Source organism: Carassius carassius, chromosome 33, assembly GCF_963082965.1.
Source record: "Carassius carassius chromosome 33, fCarCar2.1, whole genome shotgun sequence".
Classification (NCBI taxonomy): domain Eukaryota; kingdom Metazoa; phylum Chordata; class Actinopteri; order Cypriniformes; family Cyprinidae; genus Carassius; species Carassius carassius.
The window spans coordinates 2,490,876-2,512,880 of NC_081787.1; the positions used below are offsets into that span (position 1 = coordinate 2,490,876).

Sequence of the window (22,005 nt, forward strand, 5' to 3'; positions counted from 1 at the left end):
CGTCTACAGTGTCTGTCAATTTACGCATTGTCATTCACACCCGACGAAAACCGCCCACTGCCTAGTGCTTCTGACTGACATGTAAACTAGCCAACCATCGATGAGCGTCTGTACGATCCAGCCAATGAAATTAGATCTTTTGGAGCCAGGCGGTTTGTTGGCGTGTAGTATTTTACTAGATCAATTTATTTAAAAATTTAAATGGATATTTAAAAATTCTTCAAAAAACAAAAAGGAAGTAAAACACCCCCAGCCAACACTCGAACGCCAAGATACAACAGCTACAGGTATGTGTAACTTTTAATCATAGTATTATATTTCTTTTTCGGTTTTAAATTGTGTCTGATTTAACGTTACATTTTGAACATCTAACAGTTAACGGTTGCGCAGCACACTTTAGGACAAACACACACACACACACACACACACACACGGAGCGGTTATAATGTTTGGTTAGCACGGTCTGTGGCAGACTTTTCGTGTCAGGGCAACAATTCATTAAACAAGATAACGTAATAAAAAAAGACATATTCGCAAAGGATATGTTTCCAAACAAAGCATGTTGTTGTGCTCTGCTCTGCAGCAACACACAGCGGTGTTTACTGACCCATTCATAAAAACAGTTGTTTACTTTTTTTTCTGAATGAATCATCGGTTTCAAATGAATCCATTGATTAAATGACTGACCGACTCACTCATTAAGGCAGTGGCATGCCGCCACCTAGTGGCAAAGTACCATTCTATTTTTTTTTCATAATTTCATATTTCTGTATTCCAAATTTTATATTTGATACATTAGCCTCATGCGATTATTTATGCAATTTCTAAGTGTTGTGTAAGTGCTCCTTCAAAAATATAAGTGTATAGAGCCCTGCGTTTATAATTATGCTTGGCTTTAAGTGTTTGTGTATTATGTATGTATAAAGTAAGAATAAGGTAGCATATAAAATGTAATATGTGCAGGAAGAATGGGTGAAGTTTTTTTTGTTGTTTTTTATAGATTCTTTATTCACCTTTTTTTATCTATTCTCACAAAAATCATGCCATTAAGTGAAGACTATTAAAACAAAAATAAAGGGATGGGATGAGAAAGGGATGATCTAGGAACCCTGCAGACAGGCCCAAAACACGTGAAGCTTCAGCAGTATCCCTTTACCCAATTTGGAACACAGCATGTCAGTGCACTGCTTAATATTTGCTTCTTATCCCTGTTCTACCAGGACGAGTGTAGCCAGTCAGGCTTGATTGGAAAAGAAAAGAAAACTGAGAGACAGAGACAAAAATAAGTGATATAGAGACACGGCACAACATCAGCATATGTGTCAGGATACAAGGGATAAACTTTAAATAAAATGTTCAAATTTGTTTTTTCTTTTATTTTTGTTTATTTTAAACAAGGTATTTATTAGATTTATTAAAATAAAAAGTCACATACGTGGATTTTTCTGGGCTAAGACCCGGATCTCCACTCACCCTAGAACCGCCCCTGGTTGGGAGACTACCACAAATATATATATATATTGCATTCTTATCTGCTCTAATAGCGAAAGTAAAACTCTTGATGCTAATGAGTGAATCACTGATTTATTTATTCAGCCGTTTGCTTAGGGACGCAGAACTGTGCCGTGATCTTTGTTTGTAGCTATTTTAGATTTCAAAATTAAGCAAAAACAGGCGATATTGTTTCTAAAATGCAAATCACTTAATGCCAGCGTTATTAAACTTGTATGAAATTATTATTACATTTGTTATGCTGATATCTGGAGAAAACCGTCACTCTTTGTGTGATCTAGATTATATTACAGATTATCTAGATTATAATACTAGATTATATCGTGTGTGATTTTGGTGATATTCTCTATATTGTCAGAACGCAGATCGTTAAAACAACACTTAACGTTACCATACTATCGCAGATAATATATATACTTTAAATCGCGCACCTAAAAAACTTGAGCATTTGACCAAAGGTATTTAAGGTATTTTGACTTGCAGACGCCTAACAACTGATTCGTCAAACCTGCTTTCCTGCAGTCGTGTTCTTCTCACTTGATTTTGTTGTAAGTAACTGAATGTTAACTTAACTGGAAAACGATTTGAATGGTAATTTCTTTGTTGGACACTTGCATGCTTCTTTTACAGTTTTTGACCATTCATATTTTGGTACAAACTAGTCTACGTTGTATTATTATTGATGTAAGGATATTTTTAATTAAAAGCTAAAAGTATTTGAAAGTACGCACTAAAGTGTTTCTGTAGTACGCACAGGGGGATTAGCTCAGATGGGAGAGCGCTCGCTGCGCAAAGGAAGGGGTCCAATCTTTGAGCCCCGCACGCAAGCGAAAAAGACGCAGAACACGTGAAAACGCCGAAGGATTTCCCCTGCGGCAATACTCGGGGTATATGTTTTTGCGTTTTGAAGAGTTGTTATTACATGTGAAACAATTCTACCCTCCGCGGCCTGGATTCGAACCCGTGCTCTCTCAGATGAGCCGTGACGTCATATGTCCACGACGTGTATTGTTAAGCGTGCAATAAACCGAGACTTTTATTTTGTTATCTATGACATACCATTGATTGCTTTTATACTACATAGATTTGTGTGTGTGTGTGTGTGTATTAAAAAAACTTTTTTCATGTTTGTGTTTAAATAGAATTAATAAAAAACGTTTCTTCAAATATGTTTTGTGTGTGTGGATATGATTTGATTGATATGATTTAGCAGATTTTTTTTTATCTGATCAAAAAAATGTTCTATTAAAATGAATACAAACACATACACACAATATAAAAAGAACAATATAAAAGAGTGGGCCCAAGTAATATATACAAAATGTTTTATTAAAATGAACACACACATACATACACACAATATAAAAAGGACAATATGATAAGAGTGGGCCCATATAATATAAACAAAATATATACAGGATAGATATAATGTACTTGTATAAAAAAAAATATGAAAAGAGTGGGTCCATATAATATAAACAATATATATATATATATATATATATATATACAGGAAAGATATTATGTACTACTTATATTAAAAAAATATATATGAAAAGAGTGGGCCCATATAATATATACAAAATATACACAGGAAATAAATTATTTACTATGGAGGCGGAGTTTGTCATTTATTTTGCCTGCCGCTGTTCTGCCAACCAATCATCTAAAGTTTTTCCATTAGAGGAGCGTGAGCAAAATGTGGCATTCCCATATCGGCTATGACCAAACTCTTTAGTTTTGGGCTGCCCACATTCGCTGCACTTGTTAAAAGTTACCCCTCGCACATACTTCCTCTTATGGACTCCGCTTTCCGTCTCCAGGGCCCGCCGGCGCCTGTTCCTCTGGGTGTAACGGGACACAGAAGCAGCAGGCGCTGGAGCAGGCGCTGGAGCAGGCGCTGGAGCAGGCGCTGGAGCAGGCGGAGCTGGGCCTGGACCGGATGTCAAAGCACCAGAAGATGAAATCACCATCGACACAGTCATGTCTGGGTTAAGGACTAGTGTGCCTAACAGTGACCCAGGTGCTGAAATGGGCTGCACAACTCCTGCTGCTGTGGGGACGGGTGCGATAGGGCACTCCCTTTTGGCAGCAGTGGGCCGGCGACCCGGTCGCAGAATTGGAGCCTGTCCTTCTCGATTTGGCGGAAGGATAAATTGATGTTTTGGGCCTGATGTTGATGGCACGTCATCCAATTTTTCCCTCGGCAGAGGAAGCTGCATATCAGCCACATCAATTGGGTCAGATGGAGTCAGTCCCTGGGCAAGGACACTCATTTGCTGATTCTTCTGCTGCCATTGAAACCTGAAAGTAAATTACTTGTAAAATATATATATATATATATATATATATATATATATATATATATATGTGTGTGTGTGTGTGTGTGTGTGTGTGTGTGTGTGTGTGTGTGTGTGTGTGTGTGTGTGTGTGTGTGTGTGTGTGTGTGTACAGAAGTATTCAGTTCCCTGGAACCAAATAATGTGCCTTGCTTACCACTGAATGAGTGTCCTCTGGTTCAGCTCAAACAGCTGGATCATTGTTTCATCCATCAGCCTTCGACTGTTAAGCACCAGGTCTCGGATGTGGTGGTAATCTGAAAGGATTTTAGACCACCTGGGGGTGCAAACTCCAGCCTTCTTGGTCGGTGACTTGTGTAAAGCACACAGCTTCATACCAATGGCCTCAACCAAGCGACTGGTGCTGGGCCACTGTGCTGGACCCCCAGGATGTCCAATCAGACACCGTTTCACACTCTCCACACCCGGTGTGACTCCGGACCGCTTCGGTGCCTTAAAGCGCCCATGTGTCAGCTGAGGCTGATGTCGAGGCTGATAGTTGACCCGCTGTTTATCAACGCCAGGGAGAGCTGTCCACAGCTGGATGGCCTCTGTCACCTGCAGGTCGGTGAGGTAAGGAGCCTCACGAAGACCCACCAGGAAACCAGCCAGATCCTGGACCTTGTCCCACCCAGCGATGCCATCAGGTCCAATGACTGCTCCCTAGGAAATGCAGATTAGTGTTAATATACACTTTCAGTCAAAAGCCTTTGAACAGAAATATTTTTTTACATTTTTTAAAGAATTCTGCTCAACAAGCCTGCATTTATTTTATTCAAATACAACAAAAGCCATTATATTGTGAAATAATTTTACTATTTAAAATAAAAATGCTTTCTATTTGAATATAGTTTAAAGTGTAAGTTATTTCTGTGATGCTCAGCTGTATTTTCAGCATCATTCCTCCAGTCTTCAGTGTCACATGATCTTCAGAAATCATTCAGATATCCTGATTTGTTGTTCTAGAAACCTTTTTTTATTGATATTATTATCAATATTTAGAACAGTTGTGTACATTTTGTTCAAGATTCTTTGATGAATAGAAGGATCCAAGATAAGAGTTTATCTGTAATAAAAAGCTTTTTTAACATTATACACTATACCATCCAAAAGTGTGGAGTCAGACCATTTAAATCATTATATATTTAGTATTAAATTATAGAAATTAATACTTTTATTTAGCAAGGACGCATTAAATAGATGATAAAGACATTTATAATGTTACAATATATACTGAACTTTCTATTCATCAAAGAAACCTAAATAAAAAATCTCTAGGAGCTATTTTTAACCTAATAATAATATAGCACCCGGCACCCGGTTTTTTTAGCAGCAAATTGGAATGATTTCTGAAGAATCGTGTGCCCTGAGTAATGATGCTAAAATTCAGCATTGAAATCACAAGACTGAATTACTTTTTTAAATATATTCAAATGGATAGCAGTTATTTTAAATAGTAAAAATATTTCAAAATATTACTGCTTTTGTTGTATTTTGAATCAAATAAATGCAGGCTTAAAAAAAAACACCTTGCTTGTAGTGTATTTGGAATAAAACGAGACTGAAACAAAATAAAGCCCTTAGAGTGTCTTACCTGAGCCTCGCCGGAGACACTGCTTCCAGTGTCAGATGGCTGTGACAGCACTGAAGAGGCAGGGGCAAGATGCTGTCCCTCTCCTCCAGATGATGTGGACGGCTCAGCCAGTGATGCTGGGGACTGAGGCAGAGGCAAAGATGAGGGGCTGTTTCTGAGATCACGGCAGGGGTCATCCTCATACAGCACTGGAACTGTGATGTCCTCCATGCTCTCTTCCTCAAACCCCTCATCTAGCAGGTCCTGATCATCAACCTGCTCCACCAGCCGGTCTTCCTCCTCTGGGTTCTGGAGCACTGGAGTCAGTGTTTTGCCAGTCTGGCTGTAAAGGTACTCAATTCCCAGCAATTCACCTACATTAATAAAATAATAAAAAAAAGAAAAAAAGTGCTCTTAATAATTTATCAAGTACATTGGAGGCTAAATAGATAACTTAATAGAATATTGCAAAAGAACAAATTAAATTTCTTACCTGTATATGCTCCAGGAGGGCGATAGCGCTCATCCCAGGGCTTCCCAAAGACTGTTCGGCTAAGCCGGTCCACAGCCTCTCTCATGGCACTGCCATATGTCCGAATGGAGGACGCCCGTTTTATGGCATCTTCCATTCGGTCATCATTCCAACGCATCAAGCCCTCAAGGAGATAGGCCTGAAAATGCGCATCGCTGGCACTGGTTCCTAAAAGTTAAATAATATTAAAAAATATATAAAAAAGGGTTTTATATGTCACATATGTACAATATATGTACTACACATAAGGTGCTCTGAAGTAACTTGTATACTACATTTAATAGAGTTGTGTAACTAAATTAAAATTGATTGTCACTTATTCCTGTATTACTAGTGACTTGTTAGTCAAGACAGCTTTGTCAATGCTAATGACATTAAAAAGTAATTGTAATGTAGAGTGTGACATTTATTAATGCGGCATTACTTTACAGTGATGGAAGCAGTTACAGTGCTTATATTTTCTACAGAAAAATAATAATCCATATGCATGTAATACCTGGAATAAAACGGTTCAGGTGGAGGTGGAACGACGCCAAGGAGGTAGAGCCACGAGCACACCTGTAGCAGCACAGCTCCACGCTGCCCTTCTTCAATGTCCCTGTCTTCATGTACAGCGGAAAGTCCTCTTGGTCTTGTATACACTGGACGTGCTTGCGCTGTTCCTTCCATATCTGCTGGATCCGTTCGTGGTCCAGCAGAGGAACTCCCAGGGTGTCCTTCCCATCCGCACTGTCAAACTGATCAATCAGTGACCCAATCAATCTGGCGGTCTCCTCCACCCCCCTGGTCCTCCTCCGGCAGTGCAGTGCCAACTCCCTCCGGGTAATGCGAGCACTGACCGCCTTTTCTGAGATGTGGCCAGTCTTCTTTGACCCACGGACATGAAGCATACGCACAGATAGAGTAAGGAAAAACTGTTCCTCTAATCATTAGAACAATGAATCTCCACCATCCTGTCTGCTCAGGGAGAGCTGAAGAGTGTGTGAGAAGAGCAAACGGTGTGAAAAAGTTATCTGGTGATTATCTAACAACGGGTAAGTTCGGAAACGCAAATAAATACACTGACACCTTGGAACATCCTTACGGTTTTGAAGAAGTGCACTCAAAGAAAGCATCCCGCTTGAGGCATGATATGATATAATTCTGTATTGTAAACAAAACATATTTTAAAATGTTGATTATTTTCCCCCAAGAAATAACGCTTCTCAGTGTGTTTTCACAAAACATTCTTGTAATATGTGCATTTGTGTCATATGCCACACCTGTATTTAGCTGTGCTTCACATTGTGATGCAGCAAATACCAGCTCCTCATCGTCATCTTCAGCAGTGGGAATGGACTTGCCTGGAGCACAAATGTTAAAACTATCATTGTGAACAATACACAAACATATGTAAGATGGTGCTTACTTACCAGTAGCGAAAAGCTGCATGGGGGGCAAATGTTTGGCTGGGGGTTCTGCTGCTGGAGGAGGTAAAGTGCACTGCAATAATGGATCTGGAAACGGCAAGTTGACAAGTTTGCCATAATGATAAATTAATATATGTAGAAATGCTGTAGGTAAAATTCTATATTCACACTCCTACTCACAGGCTTTAACTGGTGACGTGAGTTTTTTCGCCAGCTGTGAAGGCGACAAATTTTTGCCACGTGCCAACAGCGCTTTCACAGTTGCGGTCTTCTGTACACCAGTTTGGATAGCTGCAGGTGGAGGTGCAGTGGTTGCAGAAACACTGGAGGTTGCAGCGTGAGGTGCAGGCTGACGTACGCTGGTGCCCACAGCAGAAGCCCGTCTTTTCAGGACATATGTCTTGAAAATGGCCATGTTGGTTTTGGGCCTGGCATCTGCCTTAACGAGGTACCTGATGAGGGCTTGAGCCTCCTTGCTCTGGTCCTCATAAACATCTTTCATGGACCGGCCCTGGAAGTCACCAAACTCCACCATCAAGCAGCCCTGGTCTCCAGTTGCCCGGGCTTCTGCCTGCATTTCCTGCTTCCTCTGATACTTCTCCACTTCTTCTGCCATCTCTCTAATTTGAGAAGTGTACTGTAGGAACAGTTGTTTATTTTCTGGCAGGGGTGTTGTCTGCGCCGTCTCATTGGAAATGCTGAGCACCAAATACACGGCATACCCCAGAGAGTTTTCCAGGAGCCATCTAAATCTCTGGCCCTGGTACTTCCCAAACTGAAGTTTGCAGTGAGCCAGTACTAAAAACTGGTCACTGGGGTCTCCACCGTTTGTGCTGACAAAAGTACTGGCCTCTGACAGCACCTCCTCCTTAGGTTTGGCCCTTCCAGACTCCACATTTTCAAGGCGCCTCGCCTCCACCGAAGGTGCCATGAGGAGTCGGCTTGATGTTGCCGATTGCCGTTGAAAAGAGGGATATGCATACATTTTCTGAAATGAAAATCAGAAAAAGACTACTACCTTTTGCAATCTAAAAGACACCTGTATGTTAAGTGTGTAACAATAATTTAACAAGCTACGCATAAACTATATTACTGTGGTAATAAACATGGCCATTACATAAACTGTCCTGAAGATGAGTTTTCTACAAAGGACAGGAATCCCTGACATATAAAATATGTAACGTCAATATGAAATTTCCTTTTATTTTCAATGCTGTCATCTTAAACCATGATTACACACACACCAGGCTACAAAATATTACATTAAATATATTATACTTCAAATGTTGTCATCTTACCCCAGGGTTACACCAGGTGCTTTTACCTCTTAAAATCTCAGCCATTTTTCTGTGTTTTTAACTTTCTGGTCTACCTAAATTAAAATGAGCACTATTCCCACATACTTTGGCCCATATGGATACATTTGGCCTTTTTTTGTTTGTTTTTAGTTAAGACTCTCAATGTTTTTTTATAAAAAAAGTCATTATTATTACATTATTTTAGAAAATATCAATTATTTCTTGGTATAAAATGCAGTTTTCCATATCTACACAACAATTTGGTAACGATTTTTACAATTAAAATGTGTGTGTGTTATTATGTGTTAATACCAAATATAAATGTAAATAGTTTAATCATTATTTTCATTCATAGGGCCCAGAAACCATGATTTCTTAGACAATAAACACATCATTGTTGACAGTAGCATAGCTTAATTAGCTGATGGTCGATAAATTTAACTTATCTGATCATTAATCATGTGAAAAGTTACAGGTTCACAGGTACTGAAGAAAGCATGAACTGTACATGCTAGCTAGCTATACTGACACGATTCATTTTCCAAAAATACACACTGTATATGAACAAATAATGACCAGTTTTCAATGAATGAAGTAATAGCCTTACCTTTAACAAAGATGACAACAACGGCGATTGGTCAAAAGGAGGCCACAGGAGAGAAACGCGATTGATCAAAAGTAAGCCACAGGCGAAACGCGATTGGTCAAAAGTAAGCCACAGGCGAAACGCGATTGGCTCATGTGGGCTTACTTTGTGCTTACTTTGGCTCAGTCGGTGGGAAGCAGTAGGCGCAAGCGAGAGGTAGCGGGATCGATGCCCGCATCCTCCAAATCTTTTCAAACCGCGAGTTATTTGGAAATATAAAAAGGGAATACACGCACTGAATTATATATTTTAAAAATATATACTTAAAATCTTGAATATAAAATCTTGACGACGCGTTCTAAACTGCCAAAACAGGCGGTGAAGCCACCGGAAGTGTTCGATCCGTCATTTTACTAATCCCTACCGGCAGAGAGCACCAGTGAGTCACATGCAAACCACTGATTTAAAGCAAATCAGTCAAACGGAATTAATTTTTATGTTATGTGTATGTAAATTAATTTGACTTCAGATGTTATCTGCAATGCTTATGGTCTTTTTAGGCAGGATAAACGATATATTTAAACCGTTAAGGTGGATGTGTCTGCTGTGCGCTGACAACACAGGTAACTGATCCAACACAAAATATAGTCCATTTCTTTATAAACAAAATTATTCAGGAATTATTAAACATGAACCTATTAGTATCAGAAATTGATTTGAATATACAATTCATAATACACTGAAATGATAAGCTTAACTTACCATAAAGAAATAAAGCTTCATGTTCATACTGTATGTAGTCAGTTATTTATCTGAATAAATTATGTGTATATTTTATCTGATCTATTTCAGACTGTTTACTGTTATGTTTACTAGCACTACCGTTTCCATGTAAAATGTTGTATGTTGAATCAATAATTAATATAACCACCATTTAAGCAATGCATAAATACATGATGCTGTTTTTGTTCATAATTTTTCATGGAATTTGCGAAATTCTATTTGATTCATATGAGTTAATTTAGACATAATGCGTTGTTTTTCAGAGAAACAAGTGTGTGAACTTAGCATGTTTCCTAAATATCTGCAAAGAAATTGTATTTTTATGCTTTATTATAGAATAATTTTTTTTTTTTATTTTTTTAAGATGCAATCCATTAGGAATTTTGTGAGGACAAAATATTTCCCACACAGATTTCACAATGTGTCCAAGTCAGTGACACAGACTCTCGCTGCATTGATCTTGGTCTGAAAGTGACTTCTGTGTGAGCTGTGCTTCATGCATCTACACTATTGACAATGGAAACATTGTTATGTACTTCTTCTGTGGTTTCTTTGTGGTATTAATTATAATTCTTTTTTTTTTTTCTTTTTTAAGTACTCCTACAGGCACAATACGTCACAACAACAGGTAATAATTCTCACAAGCTGTTTATTTAAAATGCACATACTGGATAGAGGAGGGCTCTCATTCCACTGATATAGGCCCCGATGCTTATTTATTGCTTTATATTTTAAATGGCACAAAAATAGAAATGCACATTTCTGCCATGCAAACCTACCACTGACAAGTTTATATAAAACAGGATAAAGCAGGGGCTTCACTAATACAGAGGAACAACCACGGCAATAAGATGAACAGCAGAAAGTGAGACGATAAAAAACGAGAGTACAAAATAATGGTCGTAAAAAAGGACACCACCACACAGTGATAGATGGGCCAGAACACGTCCGATAACAAACTGCACTCGCAGCATTCACATGCAAGTAGTGCTTGAGTAAACAACTAGAACAAACATAACAGACTGCATTCCCAGAATGCTGTGCAAATAATTTCCATCACTTCCTTCATTTGTCATGAATGCATCACTTCCGTGCGTTCACAACACTTGAGCATCTCGGCCACAAAACAGATTAATCTGACCTCCTTTGATCCGCAAAACTTTCCCTCCTTCGCTATCTCTCCGATGAGACTTTATCATGAGTTCAGCTCAATGTTAAAGCCGATACTGTTCCCATGAAAAGTGATCATGACGGATCAGATGATATGCTGAAAAAAGTGAGTCAGGGTCCTCTAATTATTAGGCCTGTCGCAAAAATCAATATATCGCCTTATCGTGCAATAGATCTACATGACCTCAATTTTGGGTGATGCAATATATCGCCCATTATATTTACTTTAAAATTTGTGTCTTCATATTTTGTACATACACTTTTGCAGCTTCTCGTACACAACATGGTGTAGTCGTGAGGAGCTAACTCAAATTTAAAAGATGCATCTACAAAAGTCTTTTTTAGGTTTCTGTGCCTTTGTGCATATTGTGTATTTCAGCAAGAGTGTGCACCCTTTGTTTACAGGGAAAAATCGCCAAATCTCTCGCTGTTACATTATGATTTTATATTCAGTGTGTTTTAAATGACAATAAATAATTATTGCAATTATTTGTGGGTGCAATATATTGCACAACAAGAAGTTGTTATTGTGACAGGCCTACTAATTATCACGTTCTTCTAACTAACATCATAATTGGTCACGAGCAGACGCTTTCAGACGGAAGTTGAATGTTGAATGTGTGCACACCGGCAAACCAAGAGACTAGAGATGAGCAAAACCCATAAGGACACATTCACAGACAAAATATAGCATCAGAAATGATCTACTATGTACCACTGTGATCTAACGTGTCAGTTTGGCATATATATATTCACTTTCATTACATCATCAGTCAGATGTGAATGCAGACATGCAGCTATGTGTCATTTACAAATGAATCAGGAAGAGTTTGGGACAGTCCAGCTGGAGTAGCTTTTTTCAGTCCGATCAGATGATCCAAGTGTCATTACACACACACACACACACACACACACACACACACGCACACGAACACACACACACGCACACGCACGCACACGCACACGCACAAACACACCCACAAACACACACACACAAAAAAGAAAAAAAGAGCACCAGCTTGATACAAGAGTCCTCTGATTTGTAACCGAAAGCTCAGGGGCAAAAATACACGATAAAAAACAAAAAAAATCACACTGGATAATTCACTGTGCCAATACACTGAAATCAAGAAAAACACTGAAATATTTAAGCCTACATACAGAATAGTTTAGTCTGTACACGTATACATACATAGAGCCCAAACCACACCCTCTAAGAGCATGAATTAGGGCGAGGAGAAGTGTGATGTGGGTGTTGAAATATGATGACCATCTGTGTGGTCTGAGGAAGAGTTCAGTGCTTGATTTCTGTATATATATATATATATATATATATATATATATGTATGTATGTATGTAGTACTGCTGCAATCATGCAACGCAGCACGATTCTCAGTATGAGACAGCTCATGGAAAAGAAAGACAAAAGTCTGAATATCAAACTCAAGGGAACTTGGTTCTTCTCTTCTTCTTGTCCAGTGGCTGAGGTGGACGTTGATGGACTACTGTCAGGATGTTGAGATGCTTTAGATGGACTTGGATGAATCCTGCTTGCTGATGAGGACCTCCAGAAGCCGCAGTTTGGCTTTAATGCGCTTGTACTCCTTGTATTCGTCCATCATAGGCACGCGGTCTTCCTTCTGAGCATTCCTGTGGGGGATAAAAAACAACAACATGCATTTATGTTCATTTTTAACCACTGGTCATGTCAAGTGAATTTGTCTTGCAGAGCGTGCAATAAGACATGGCCAATTTAACGGTTGTTCTACAGTAGATCAAAAGTGAGCTGTATAACAATTGATGGTCAAGTGTTCTTAGTGTTTACAGTAGCAACAGAGGAGGCTCTTATCACTCAAGTGTGTGATTATGCAACACATCATCGAGAAAATAACAACAACCTGTTAAAACAAGAACATGCAATGACAAGCCAGGGTGTTAAAAACATGAAAAAAAATTTTTTTCTGTTCTACAACGCCCGCTGTGATTCATTTTAAATCCAAGTGTCTTTAATCAGAGTATTTGATAAAAAAAATAAAATTAAAAAATAAAAATTATTGTGAATTATTACAATAAATTAAACACTAAGAATAACTGTTTTTCTGTTTGAATATAGTTTAACCTGTAATTTATTTCTGTGATGCACAGCTGTATTTTCAGCATCATTCCTCCAGTCTTCAGTGTCACATGATCTTCAGAAATCATGAAAATATGCTGATTTACTGCTCAAGAGACATTTATATTCAATGCTAAAAACAGTTCTGCTATTTCATATTGTTGTGGAAACAACAATAGTGCAGCATTTCTATAGTAATCCACTCAATCTGATGATATCATAGGAAAGTACGATACAGACAGTAAGAGTGCGAGGCTTAGGCTGGACAGTTATGGCCTACCTGCCATTCTGTTGGTAGAATTCATCTTCAAACTCTCTGATGGTCCTCCTCAGTTTCTTCTTCTCTGCTCTGGCCTTCCACAGCTGCTCCAGGAGCTCGGGCCTGTGGGATACAGGTGCTGATTTATGGAGCTGCAACTCTCCTGATACAATAGCAACAGAAAACTTTGCACTCGAAACACTCCTGAGCGGGATGCATGACAAGAACACGGCTCACAGGTTAACACGGGGCGGTAAAAATTAGTAACAAGGTGACACTGATCTCAGCGGCACCCAATACAGGACGTGAGACTTAGATCTGGCTGCTTGTGCAGTTGTTTTCCTTCATACAGATTACGGCTTGATCAGCTCCAGACTTGGTCTCTGCCAAGCTCTATTAATAGAGCTCATGATGAGAGCGTGACTACCTGATAAAGAGTGGGACTGTGTGTGTACACATGCATGCACACAAATCAAAGTGTCATTAATTCTGCCAGTGTAGGTTACACCTTCAACCGAAAACCTGCGGTATTTCAAGGCCTTCAACACTGCTTCAGATTTAAAGGAACAGTTCACCTAAAAATTAAAATATGCTGAAATTTACTCATCCTCAAGGACATCCAAGGTGTAGATGAGTTTGTTTCTTCATCAGGTTCGTAGAAATGTAGCATTGCATCACTGTCTCATCAATGGATGCTCTGCAGTGAATGGGTGCCGTCAGATTGAGAGGCCAAACAGCTTATAAAAACATCACAATATACTATTCCCCGTTGTCCTTTCACACCGAAAATCACCGACACGTTTACTCTTGTAATCAGGTCCTGAGCTGTGCATATTTCTCTCCGGATTCAGACCAGACAACTTTTTCATGGCAGAAAGCAATATGATGGAGAAAGGATTCGTAGTTTTCGCAGTTTGAAGTTAAAAATGTCTTGACGGATTTGTTTCGTACAGACAAGCAGCTTTACATTTCACAAGACGTTAACTGATGGACCAGAGTTTACTTGTGGATTATTGCGATTTTTTTATCAGCTGTTTAGACTCTCATTCTGACGGCACCCATTCACTGCAAAGCATCCATTATTGAGCAAATGCTACATTTCTCCAAATCTGTTACAATGAACTGAGGGTGAGTACATTTACATTTTTGGGTGAACTGTTCCTTTAAATCAATATGACACAGGATATCCATTCTACATCCAAGAAAGTGAATCTCAATTTGGCTTTTCTGGTTCAAACTCACATTGAGGAAGCATTAGAACTGGACAGACGCAGATCAAAACTGATCTTCCCAGAGCTGAGGATGTTCTCCTGAGTGGGCTGGGATACTGGGTCCATGATGATTTCCGAACCCTCGCTTGTCTGCATCTCTATGTTTTCCTGCTGGCCCCTGTCCTCCTCCTCCTCCTCCTCTTCTTCGATCTGACCACAGAAGTGGGCAGTTTCGCCCTCGATGATGGGCTGTAGCATCTGATTGCGTCGTTTGCTGGAGGGAGAAGTCTGTGCGAGAGAGAGGAGATCCTAGTTATTCAGCTTCCTCTGTGCTAAATGTCTAGCCAGTGTACCATACAATCCTAAAACAACACTAGATCCCATTACAGCTTTCATTTCTCTATCCCATCATCTCTCACCCACTTTCAATATAATTCTTAGAATATGCATTAATTATAATCTCCACACTTTTCAGGTTTCAGCAAACATTAGTTATAAATGATTTATAACACCAAATTCTCAAAAGGCTGATGTGGAAGATGTTAAATAAGAGGAACGGGGTGTCTTACTGTGATAGGGGTGATGCTGACACGGGTGAGCATCTGCTTGACCAGACGATATCTGTCATACAAGGGTTTCACAATCAAGCGCTCCTCTCGGGTCACCTGCAAAGGAAGACACTTTAGTTAGAGCACTGCATACACGAGGAAGTGTGTGTGTGTGTGTGTGTGAGAGAGAGAGAGAGACACTTACTGGGCGTCCATAAATTCCTTCATAGTACAGAAGGTTCTTCTGCAGTACTGTTTTCTCACCGGCAAGCTGCTCTTTTGTCATTTTCTGTAAAGAGTAACATAATAAGTTGTCAAATTAAATCACGACTGGATAAACTACATGACTTTTAATGTTTAATAAAGAACTCTCTTCTGCTCATCAAGGCTGGATTTATTTGATCAAAAACAGAAAAAAACTGTAATATTGTGAAATGTTATTACAATTTAGAATAACAGTTTTCTGTTTTAATATATTTTAAGATATAATTTATTCGTGTGATGCAAAGCTGTATTTTCAGCATCATAACTCTAGTCTTCAGTGTCATAAATCATATGCTGATTTATATTCAATGTTGGAAACTGTTGTGCTTCTTAATCTTTTTTTTTTGAAGGTTCTTTGATAAATATGAAAAGTTTAAAAGAACAGCATTTATTTAAAATAGAAATATTTTCTGGCACTAAATTTTGTATCCTTTCATTTTTTGAAAGAAATTCATGCTTTTATAAACTGTTAAAATGCCAAAAAGTGGTAGTAAATTGTTAAAAATTAAATTTTTCCATTCCATTTTTAATAAATGCTTTTCTTTTTAACTTTTTCTTCATCAAAAAATCCAGAAAAAAAAGAATCAAAGGTTGAGCAGAATAACTGTTCCTAACATTTTTAATAATAATAATAAATCAGAATATTAGAATGATTTCTGACACTGAAGACTGGAGTAATGGTGCTGACAATACAGCTGTGCATCACAGAAATAAATTACAATGTAAAGTATATTAAAACAGAAAGATGTTATTTTAAATTGCAATAACATTTCAAAATATTACAGCTTTTTCTGTATTTTTCATCAAATAAATGCAGCCTTGATGAGCAGAAGAGACGATCCCAAACATTTGGGCAGCAGTGTATGCAATGTGTTAAATAATTATAAACAATAAACAATGTGTTAAATAATTATAGGTTTGATATCCTTGAAGTGGACTGAATCATGGTCTGAAGCTAAAACTGGAGTCTGTGCCTTATTAAAGAACTATTAATTAAAACCCAGCAGCTCCAAATCTATAGACCAGCTCTGGCTTTTAACTAGTGTTGCCTCATCCTAAATCTGTGCACAGGTCACGTAATGTATTCTAGCCATTTGATGTTCCAAATCTAACTTCTTGACAACTTCTGAGATTATATCAGTTTGTAATGCATCAAAGCTGCGTATTAAAGGTTTAAGCAGCTGAAACTCACTCGGACGTCCTCTGGCCAGCCTTCCTCGGCTCTCTTGGTTTGGATGCAGTGCAGAATGAGCTTCAGCGTCTCTTCTCTTGTGGGCCGGTCACCCCGTGCCTCGCTCTCCACAGAGTCCTCGTGAGCCGACTGATCCAGCGTGGATCCAAAGCTCTTGGGCAGAGTGTTACTGCGTGGACGCGTCTGTGGAGTCAGCTCACTCTCAGCCTTGTGTTTGGCATCTGGGGGAGAGAGACAAAAACGAAGACCGATTAAAGAGGCCAGAAGGTTTGCTGGTCGCCGCAGACATTTCGGATGGATTAGACCACACCAACCGAAAGAAATACAAGGTCAGTGATCGACCAGTACTCAGCATCACAAAAAAAACTATGAAAAAGTCCATCAATAGTGCACTGATGACCTCACAAAGTACACTATCAGAGGAACAAAGAAGCTTTTCGTATGGAAGCATATGGGTACCAATATTCAATTTGGAATGTAATATGCAAAATGACAATGCAATATGTAAAATGACAATGCATTTCTGTTTTTACATTTACATTTTCCAATACATTTGTGCTATGTTTGGTGCAAAATAAAAAATGAAAATTAAATTACATAAATCATTCTTTCAGGCAGAATAAGAGTCAGTGTGAGTGAAGCACTGTAATGTCTGAAACTACACTCACTGTTAATTAGCATAATATTTGAATCAGATGTAGCTGGACACATAATTCGTGCTGCTGCGACTTGCAAGAGACCCCGTTAAATTATTTCTAGGTTGTAGTATTGTATAAATATTGTCCCACTGATAAAAACAGTGCAAATAGTTCTGTCTCCTTGGATAACAGTGAAGTGGAAATAAATATAGTTAAATTTATGAAATAAATGAAGATTTTTTGGGGAGGTGAGTCTGGCCAGTTATACAGCAACACGAGTCAGACGAGTCTGAAGATCTGAGCTGAATTTGGTGAAACATTAAAGTTCTAGTCTGTGTCAAATACTCTCATAATAAATAATAATAATAATGTTACCCGTATTTTTCGGTATAAGTTGCATCAGTCCAAAAATACGTCATGACGAGGAAAAAAACATATATAAGTCGCACTGGACTATTAAAGGTGCTCTAAGGAATGTCACACATTTTTTAGGCCAAAACATTTTTTGTCACATCCAGCAAACATCTCCTCACTATCCGCTAGCTGCTTGTCCCCTGAACAGACTGTAAAATAACGGGATCTCTCTAGACACCAGAGGCTCCACAAACAACAAGAAAAACAAACTGGGCTCACCCGCACCACAAAACATAACAAACTGTTCCAGGCAAAAACCGACAAGAAAGATTTGGGGGTGGGGTTTGGGGGGTTAGTGCACGGATGAGGAGGAGGGAGGGTCTAGCTAGCCTCCGTTTTGTTTGACAACAATTTGAACGTCAACAAGAAGTCACGACTCCCAGCATCGCTTAGAGCACCTTTAAGTCGCATTTATTCAGAACCAAGAGAAAACATTACCGTCTACAGCCACGAGAGGGCGCTCTGGGGTAGGCTACAGGAGCACTGAGCAGCACAGAGCTAATTTTACTATTTTTATTTAGAAATGTAACTATATTAATTTTTACAATTATTTATTAATGTCACACACACATACCTAGTGCCTTATGACTTAAAAGATGAGAGTGGTAAATGTTACAGACATGGAACTGTTCAGTCTATTATTGATTTTTATTTCCACTTCACTTTTTTCCAAAGAGACAGAACTATTTGCACTGTATTAATCAGTGGGACAATATTCATACAATACTACAACCTAGAAATAATTTGCAGGTCTCAGTAGCATGAATAATGTGTACAGCTACATCTGATTCAAATATTATGCTAATTAACAGTGAGTGTAGTTTCAGACATTACAGTGTCACACTCGCACTGACTCTTATTCTGCCTGAAAGAATGAAAAGACCGAGCTGAAGGAGGAGCGATCCGACCAATCAGATGAAAGCAGCGTTTCAGCTCCGCCCACAAGTGCGAATGAAATATTGAAACCATAAACCGAAATGATCAAAACGTACATGGACCAACTGTCTTGTCCATGTTCTCTCACTTGAATCCTCTTCTTGAGTCTCTTGACCTTCTGCAAGCCCCGCCTTGTTCACGCAGTGATTGACATGGTGCGAGGGGGCGGACACGTGATCGGCTCGGAATGCATTTTCAATGTGCACATTGAATTTTGCTACATTCATTGCGGGACATTGAATGAAAATGCAATCGTAAGTGTCTTGACTGTGAGTGTTAATGCATTTAAGAAAAATAGCATTTAAATGATCATTTTGCCACAGTTTTTGCTTGGAACATGTTATACATATCTAATCATTTCTGTAATACATTTTCATTTTAATTTTGCAACTTACAAAGCGTTAAAATTAGTTTTCATTTTACATATTAAAACTGGTGTATGAAATGGTATTAAATTATGTAATTTAATTTTCATTTTGCACCAAACGTTGCACAAATGTATTGGAAAATGTAAATGTAAATAAAGAAATGCATTGTCATTTTACATATTGCATTGTCATTTTGCATATTACATCCCAAATTGAATATTGCTACCCATATGCTTCCATATTTTCGACCTGGTGACTGGGAACAGCCTGTGAGCCCATGAACCTGATTGTTATTTCTCATAAACATAGACTTCAGATGATTACAGAAGCTGAGACACGTGGGTGAGAGCGTCCCGTAGGGGGAAAGTGTCTGTGAGACCGCGGTCAGAGAATCAGAGAGAGCAGAGAAACTCAAGTCTACTTACTGCTGCTTAAGAGTACTTACAGAAGTGGGGCGCCTGTCTAGAGGCATTGAGGGGGCGTGACAGAGTAAAATGGGGTGTGTTCGGGACGGAGGAAGAGGGCGAGTGGCGTCGGTATGACTGAAGCATGGCCTGGTGCCTCAGGGAACCTTTGGGTAAGAGGTGCTGCTGTCGTCCTGCCGATGCGGGCCGTCCGAGTTGATTTAGTTAAAGAGAAAGAGAGACTTTATACGACAGTGCACCTCTGATGGGGGGAATCAAATGGAAATGGATGATGGGAAGTGAGGGGGGCCAAACACATTGAGCCGTGGGCTCTCCAGTAGAGTATGAGGGTGGTCCCATGAGAGAGAGAGCCCCAGAGTCTCTACAGAGATGCAGTGTAAGGTGCACTTCTCCAGACCGAGACTGCCCAATAACATCAGAGACTCCACACCCATATCACTCCTCCGGCCCACACAGACACTCTCACCTTTGAGCTGCTTGCGGATTTTGGTCTGGTCAGTCATCCACTTCAGCACTTTCGGATCAGTGGCCTTTTCAGCGTGAGACGGCTGCAACAACAAACAGTGATGTCAATTAAACTGAGAATGTGCATGACAATATGGATTGTGCCATTTGTCACAATGCAAAGGTTTTGCTTTATGGCTGCTCGAGAGTTCTAAATGGTTATTATTTATGTTGGTATGTAGGGAGCTCTGAGAAATATAGTGTCGCAGGTCAAAATTTAAAGTACTAATTAAACTAAATTAACGTAGTACAAACTCCATTTGAATGCATTTAAATTGTTTTTTTTATTCCTGTGATGCAAAGCTGTATTTTCAGCATCATTACTCCACTCTTTAGTGTCACATGATCCTCCAAATATGCTGATTTGCTTCTTAGAAAGCATTTGTTATAACTATCAATGGTGAAAGCAGTTGTGTACAACCTTTTCACCAATCTTTGATGAATAGAAAGTTTAAAAGAACAATTTCTGAAATGGGAAGCTTTTTTCTGAGTTCAAAGACTTAATAATGTTACAAATGCTTTACATTTCAGCTGAATGCTGTTCTATTTGTCAAATAATCCTGAAGAAAACTGTATGCAACTGTTTTCAACACTAATAATACTAATAAATGTTTCTTAAGCAGCAAATCAGCTTATTAGAATGATTTCTGAAGGATCACGTGATGCTTCAAAAAATTCAGCTTTGATCACAGAAATAAATTACGTTTTAAACCATATTCAAATAGAAAACATATATTTAAAATCGTAAAAATATTTCACAATATTACCGTTTTAGCTGTATTTTGGATCAAATAAATGCAGCCTCAGTGAGCAAAAAAAGACCACTTCAAAAACATCCGAGCACTAGTGTATGTATATCATTCTAACCTTGTAGTTTCTCTCTTTTTCAAACTGTTCCTCAAACTGCTTGATCTTCTTCTTGAGGTTCTGGAGTTTCTTGGTGAACTGTTGGGAAACGGTGTCTCCCTTCAGACTGTCTTTGGAAGAGAGGGAAGCACGGCGAGGCCTGAGAGACGTGACACGAGTGTGAGATTGGCTGTCAGTGTATCTGAGCATTCATAAGTGTCTGTGTTCTCTCTTCTCACCTCCCACAGGGCAAAGCTTTGGTGGAGGATGTAGCATCATGGTCCTGCTGTAAGAACCGCTGACTGTGGCCAAATTCCAGAAACCGCCGGGCCAGTAATGGTTGAATATCTTCTTCAAGAGGTGGGGGCATCATGCGGCCAGCCAGCGGAGACAATTGGGCCTCCCCTGACTCGGTGTCTTCTTGCCATGACATGAACACCGGCACAGGGTCTGCCAAAGACACACAGACACATACACTGGCATTAAAAAAACAATATCATCATCATAACTCAACAGTTCAATCGCAAACACATCAATCCAGAGGTAGAAGTTCACAACAGGCCTGGGTTGCTTGTGATATAAACCCAAAGTCTAAAGAGGTCAGAGCTGCTCGAGCAATACAGTACTAACCAAAACCTTCTCAGATTGCTTCGTGGAAATGGACTAGCACGGTGTTATCTGGCGGGTGAATCTTCTGGGTAATGGTACACAGTTGAACGTCATCCACTCAGTCAAGCATTCACACACAGATTCTGAAGCCAAAGTATTTAAATTGTTGCAACATCTGCAAAGACAGCAGCCATTGTTTATGCCGGGAATCATGCTCCGAGCAGAAGTCACGTTGAGCCGAAAGGGCAGAGAATGTACTGGACCAGAGCCTGATATGGAAACTAAGCCGATCAAATGTGCACTGCCTAGATGTCTGACATGGTGGGCGATTAGGAGAAAGCTGATGCATTTTCTGATGGCAGATGGTAAATAGATGGAGTCAGCGGGACCAAATGGCTGCATGCGAGGAGCCGAAGGGTAAGTCAGAGTCTCTGAAACAGAAGGCGTTTACAATCCATTTGACGTCAGAGGTAAAT

The 22,005-nt window shown here is 39.3% G+C and overlaps 2 protein-coding genes across 4 annotated transcripts in view; both read right to left on the reverse strand.

The window, feature by feature from the left end:
- Positions 1-3,143: 3,143 nt before the first annotated feature.
- Positions 3,144-4,190, reverse strand: LOC132114107 (uncharacterized). Its single transcript, XM_059522245.1, has 2 exons — positions 4,009-4,190; positions 3,144-3,816 (listed from the first exon to the last, which is right to left on the reverse strand). The coding sequence occupies exons 1-2, from the start codon at positions 4,185-4,187 to the stop codon at positions 3,144-3,146; spliced, it is 852 nt and encodes a 283-aa protein (XP_059378228.1). The 5' UTR covers positions 4,188-4,190.
- Positions 4,191-12,668: 8,478 nt separating this feature from the next.
- The window catches only part of LOC132113502 (protein FAM13B-like), a 48,764-nt gene continuing 39,427 nt past the window's right edge, over positions 12,669-22,005 (reverse strand). Inside the window, exons 12-21 of one of the 3 annotated variants that reach the window (XM_059521292.1) lie at positions 21,160-21,370; positions 20,942-21,080; positions 20,037-20,118; positions 19,591-19,743; positions 16,790-17,010; positions 15,539-15,622; positions 15,355-15,450; positions 14,817-15,073; positions 13,596-13,697; positions 12,669-12,852 (exon numbers count right to left, since the gene is read on the reverse strand). In XM_059521292.1, the coding sequence (XP_059377275.1) occupies positions 12,729-12,852; positions 13,596-13,697; positions 14,817-15,073; positions 15,355-15,450; positions 15,539-15,622; positions 16,790-17,010; positions 19,591-19,743; positions 20,037-20,118; positions 20,942-21,080; positions 21,160-21,370 (1,469 nt within the window). In that variant the 3' untranslated portion in view covers positions 12,669-12,728. Of the gene's footprint in view, positions 12,853-13,595; positions 13,698-14,816; positions 15,074-15,354; positions 15,451-15,538; positions 15,623-16,789; positions 17,011-19,590; positions 19,747-20,036; positions 20,119-20,941; positions 21,081-21,159; positions 21,371-22,005 lie in introns of all 3 variants that reach the window. The other 2 variants (XM_059521291.1, XM_059521293.1) reach the window with 2 other exon arrangements.

Excerpts from the sequence above, each read along its gene's own strand:
- LOC132114107 (XM_059522245.1), bottom strand. The coding sequence starts at position 4,187 with ATGAAGCTGTGTGCTTTACACAAGTCACCGACCAAGAAGGCTGGAGTT. Across the intron at positions 3,817-4,008 it reads CAGAGGACACTCATTCAGTG|GTTTCAATGGCAGCAGAAGA; the intron begins GTAAGCAAGGCA and ends ATTTACTTTCAG.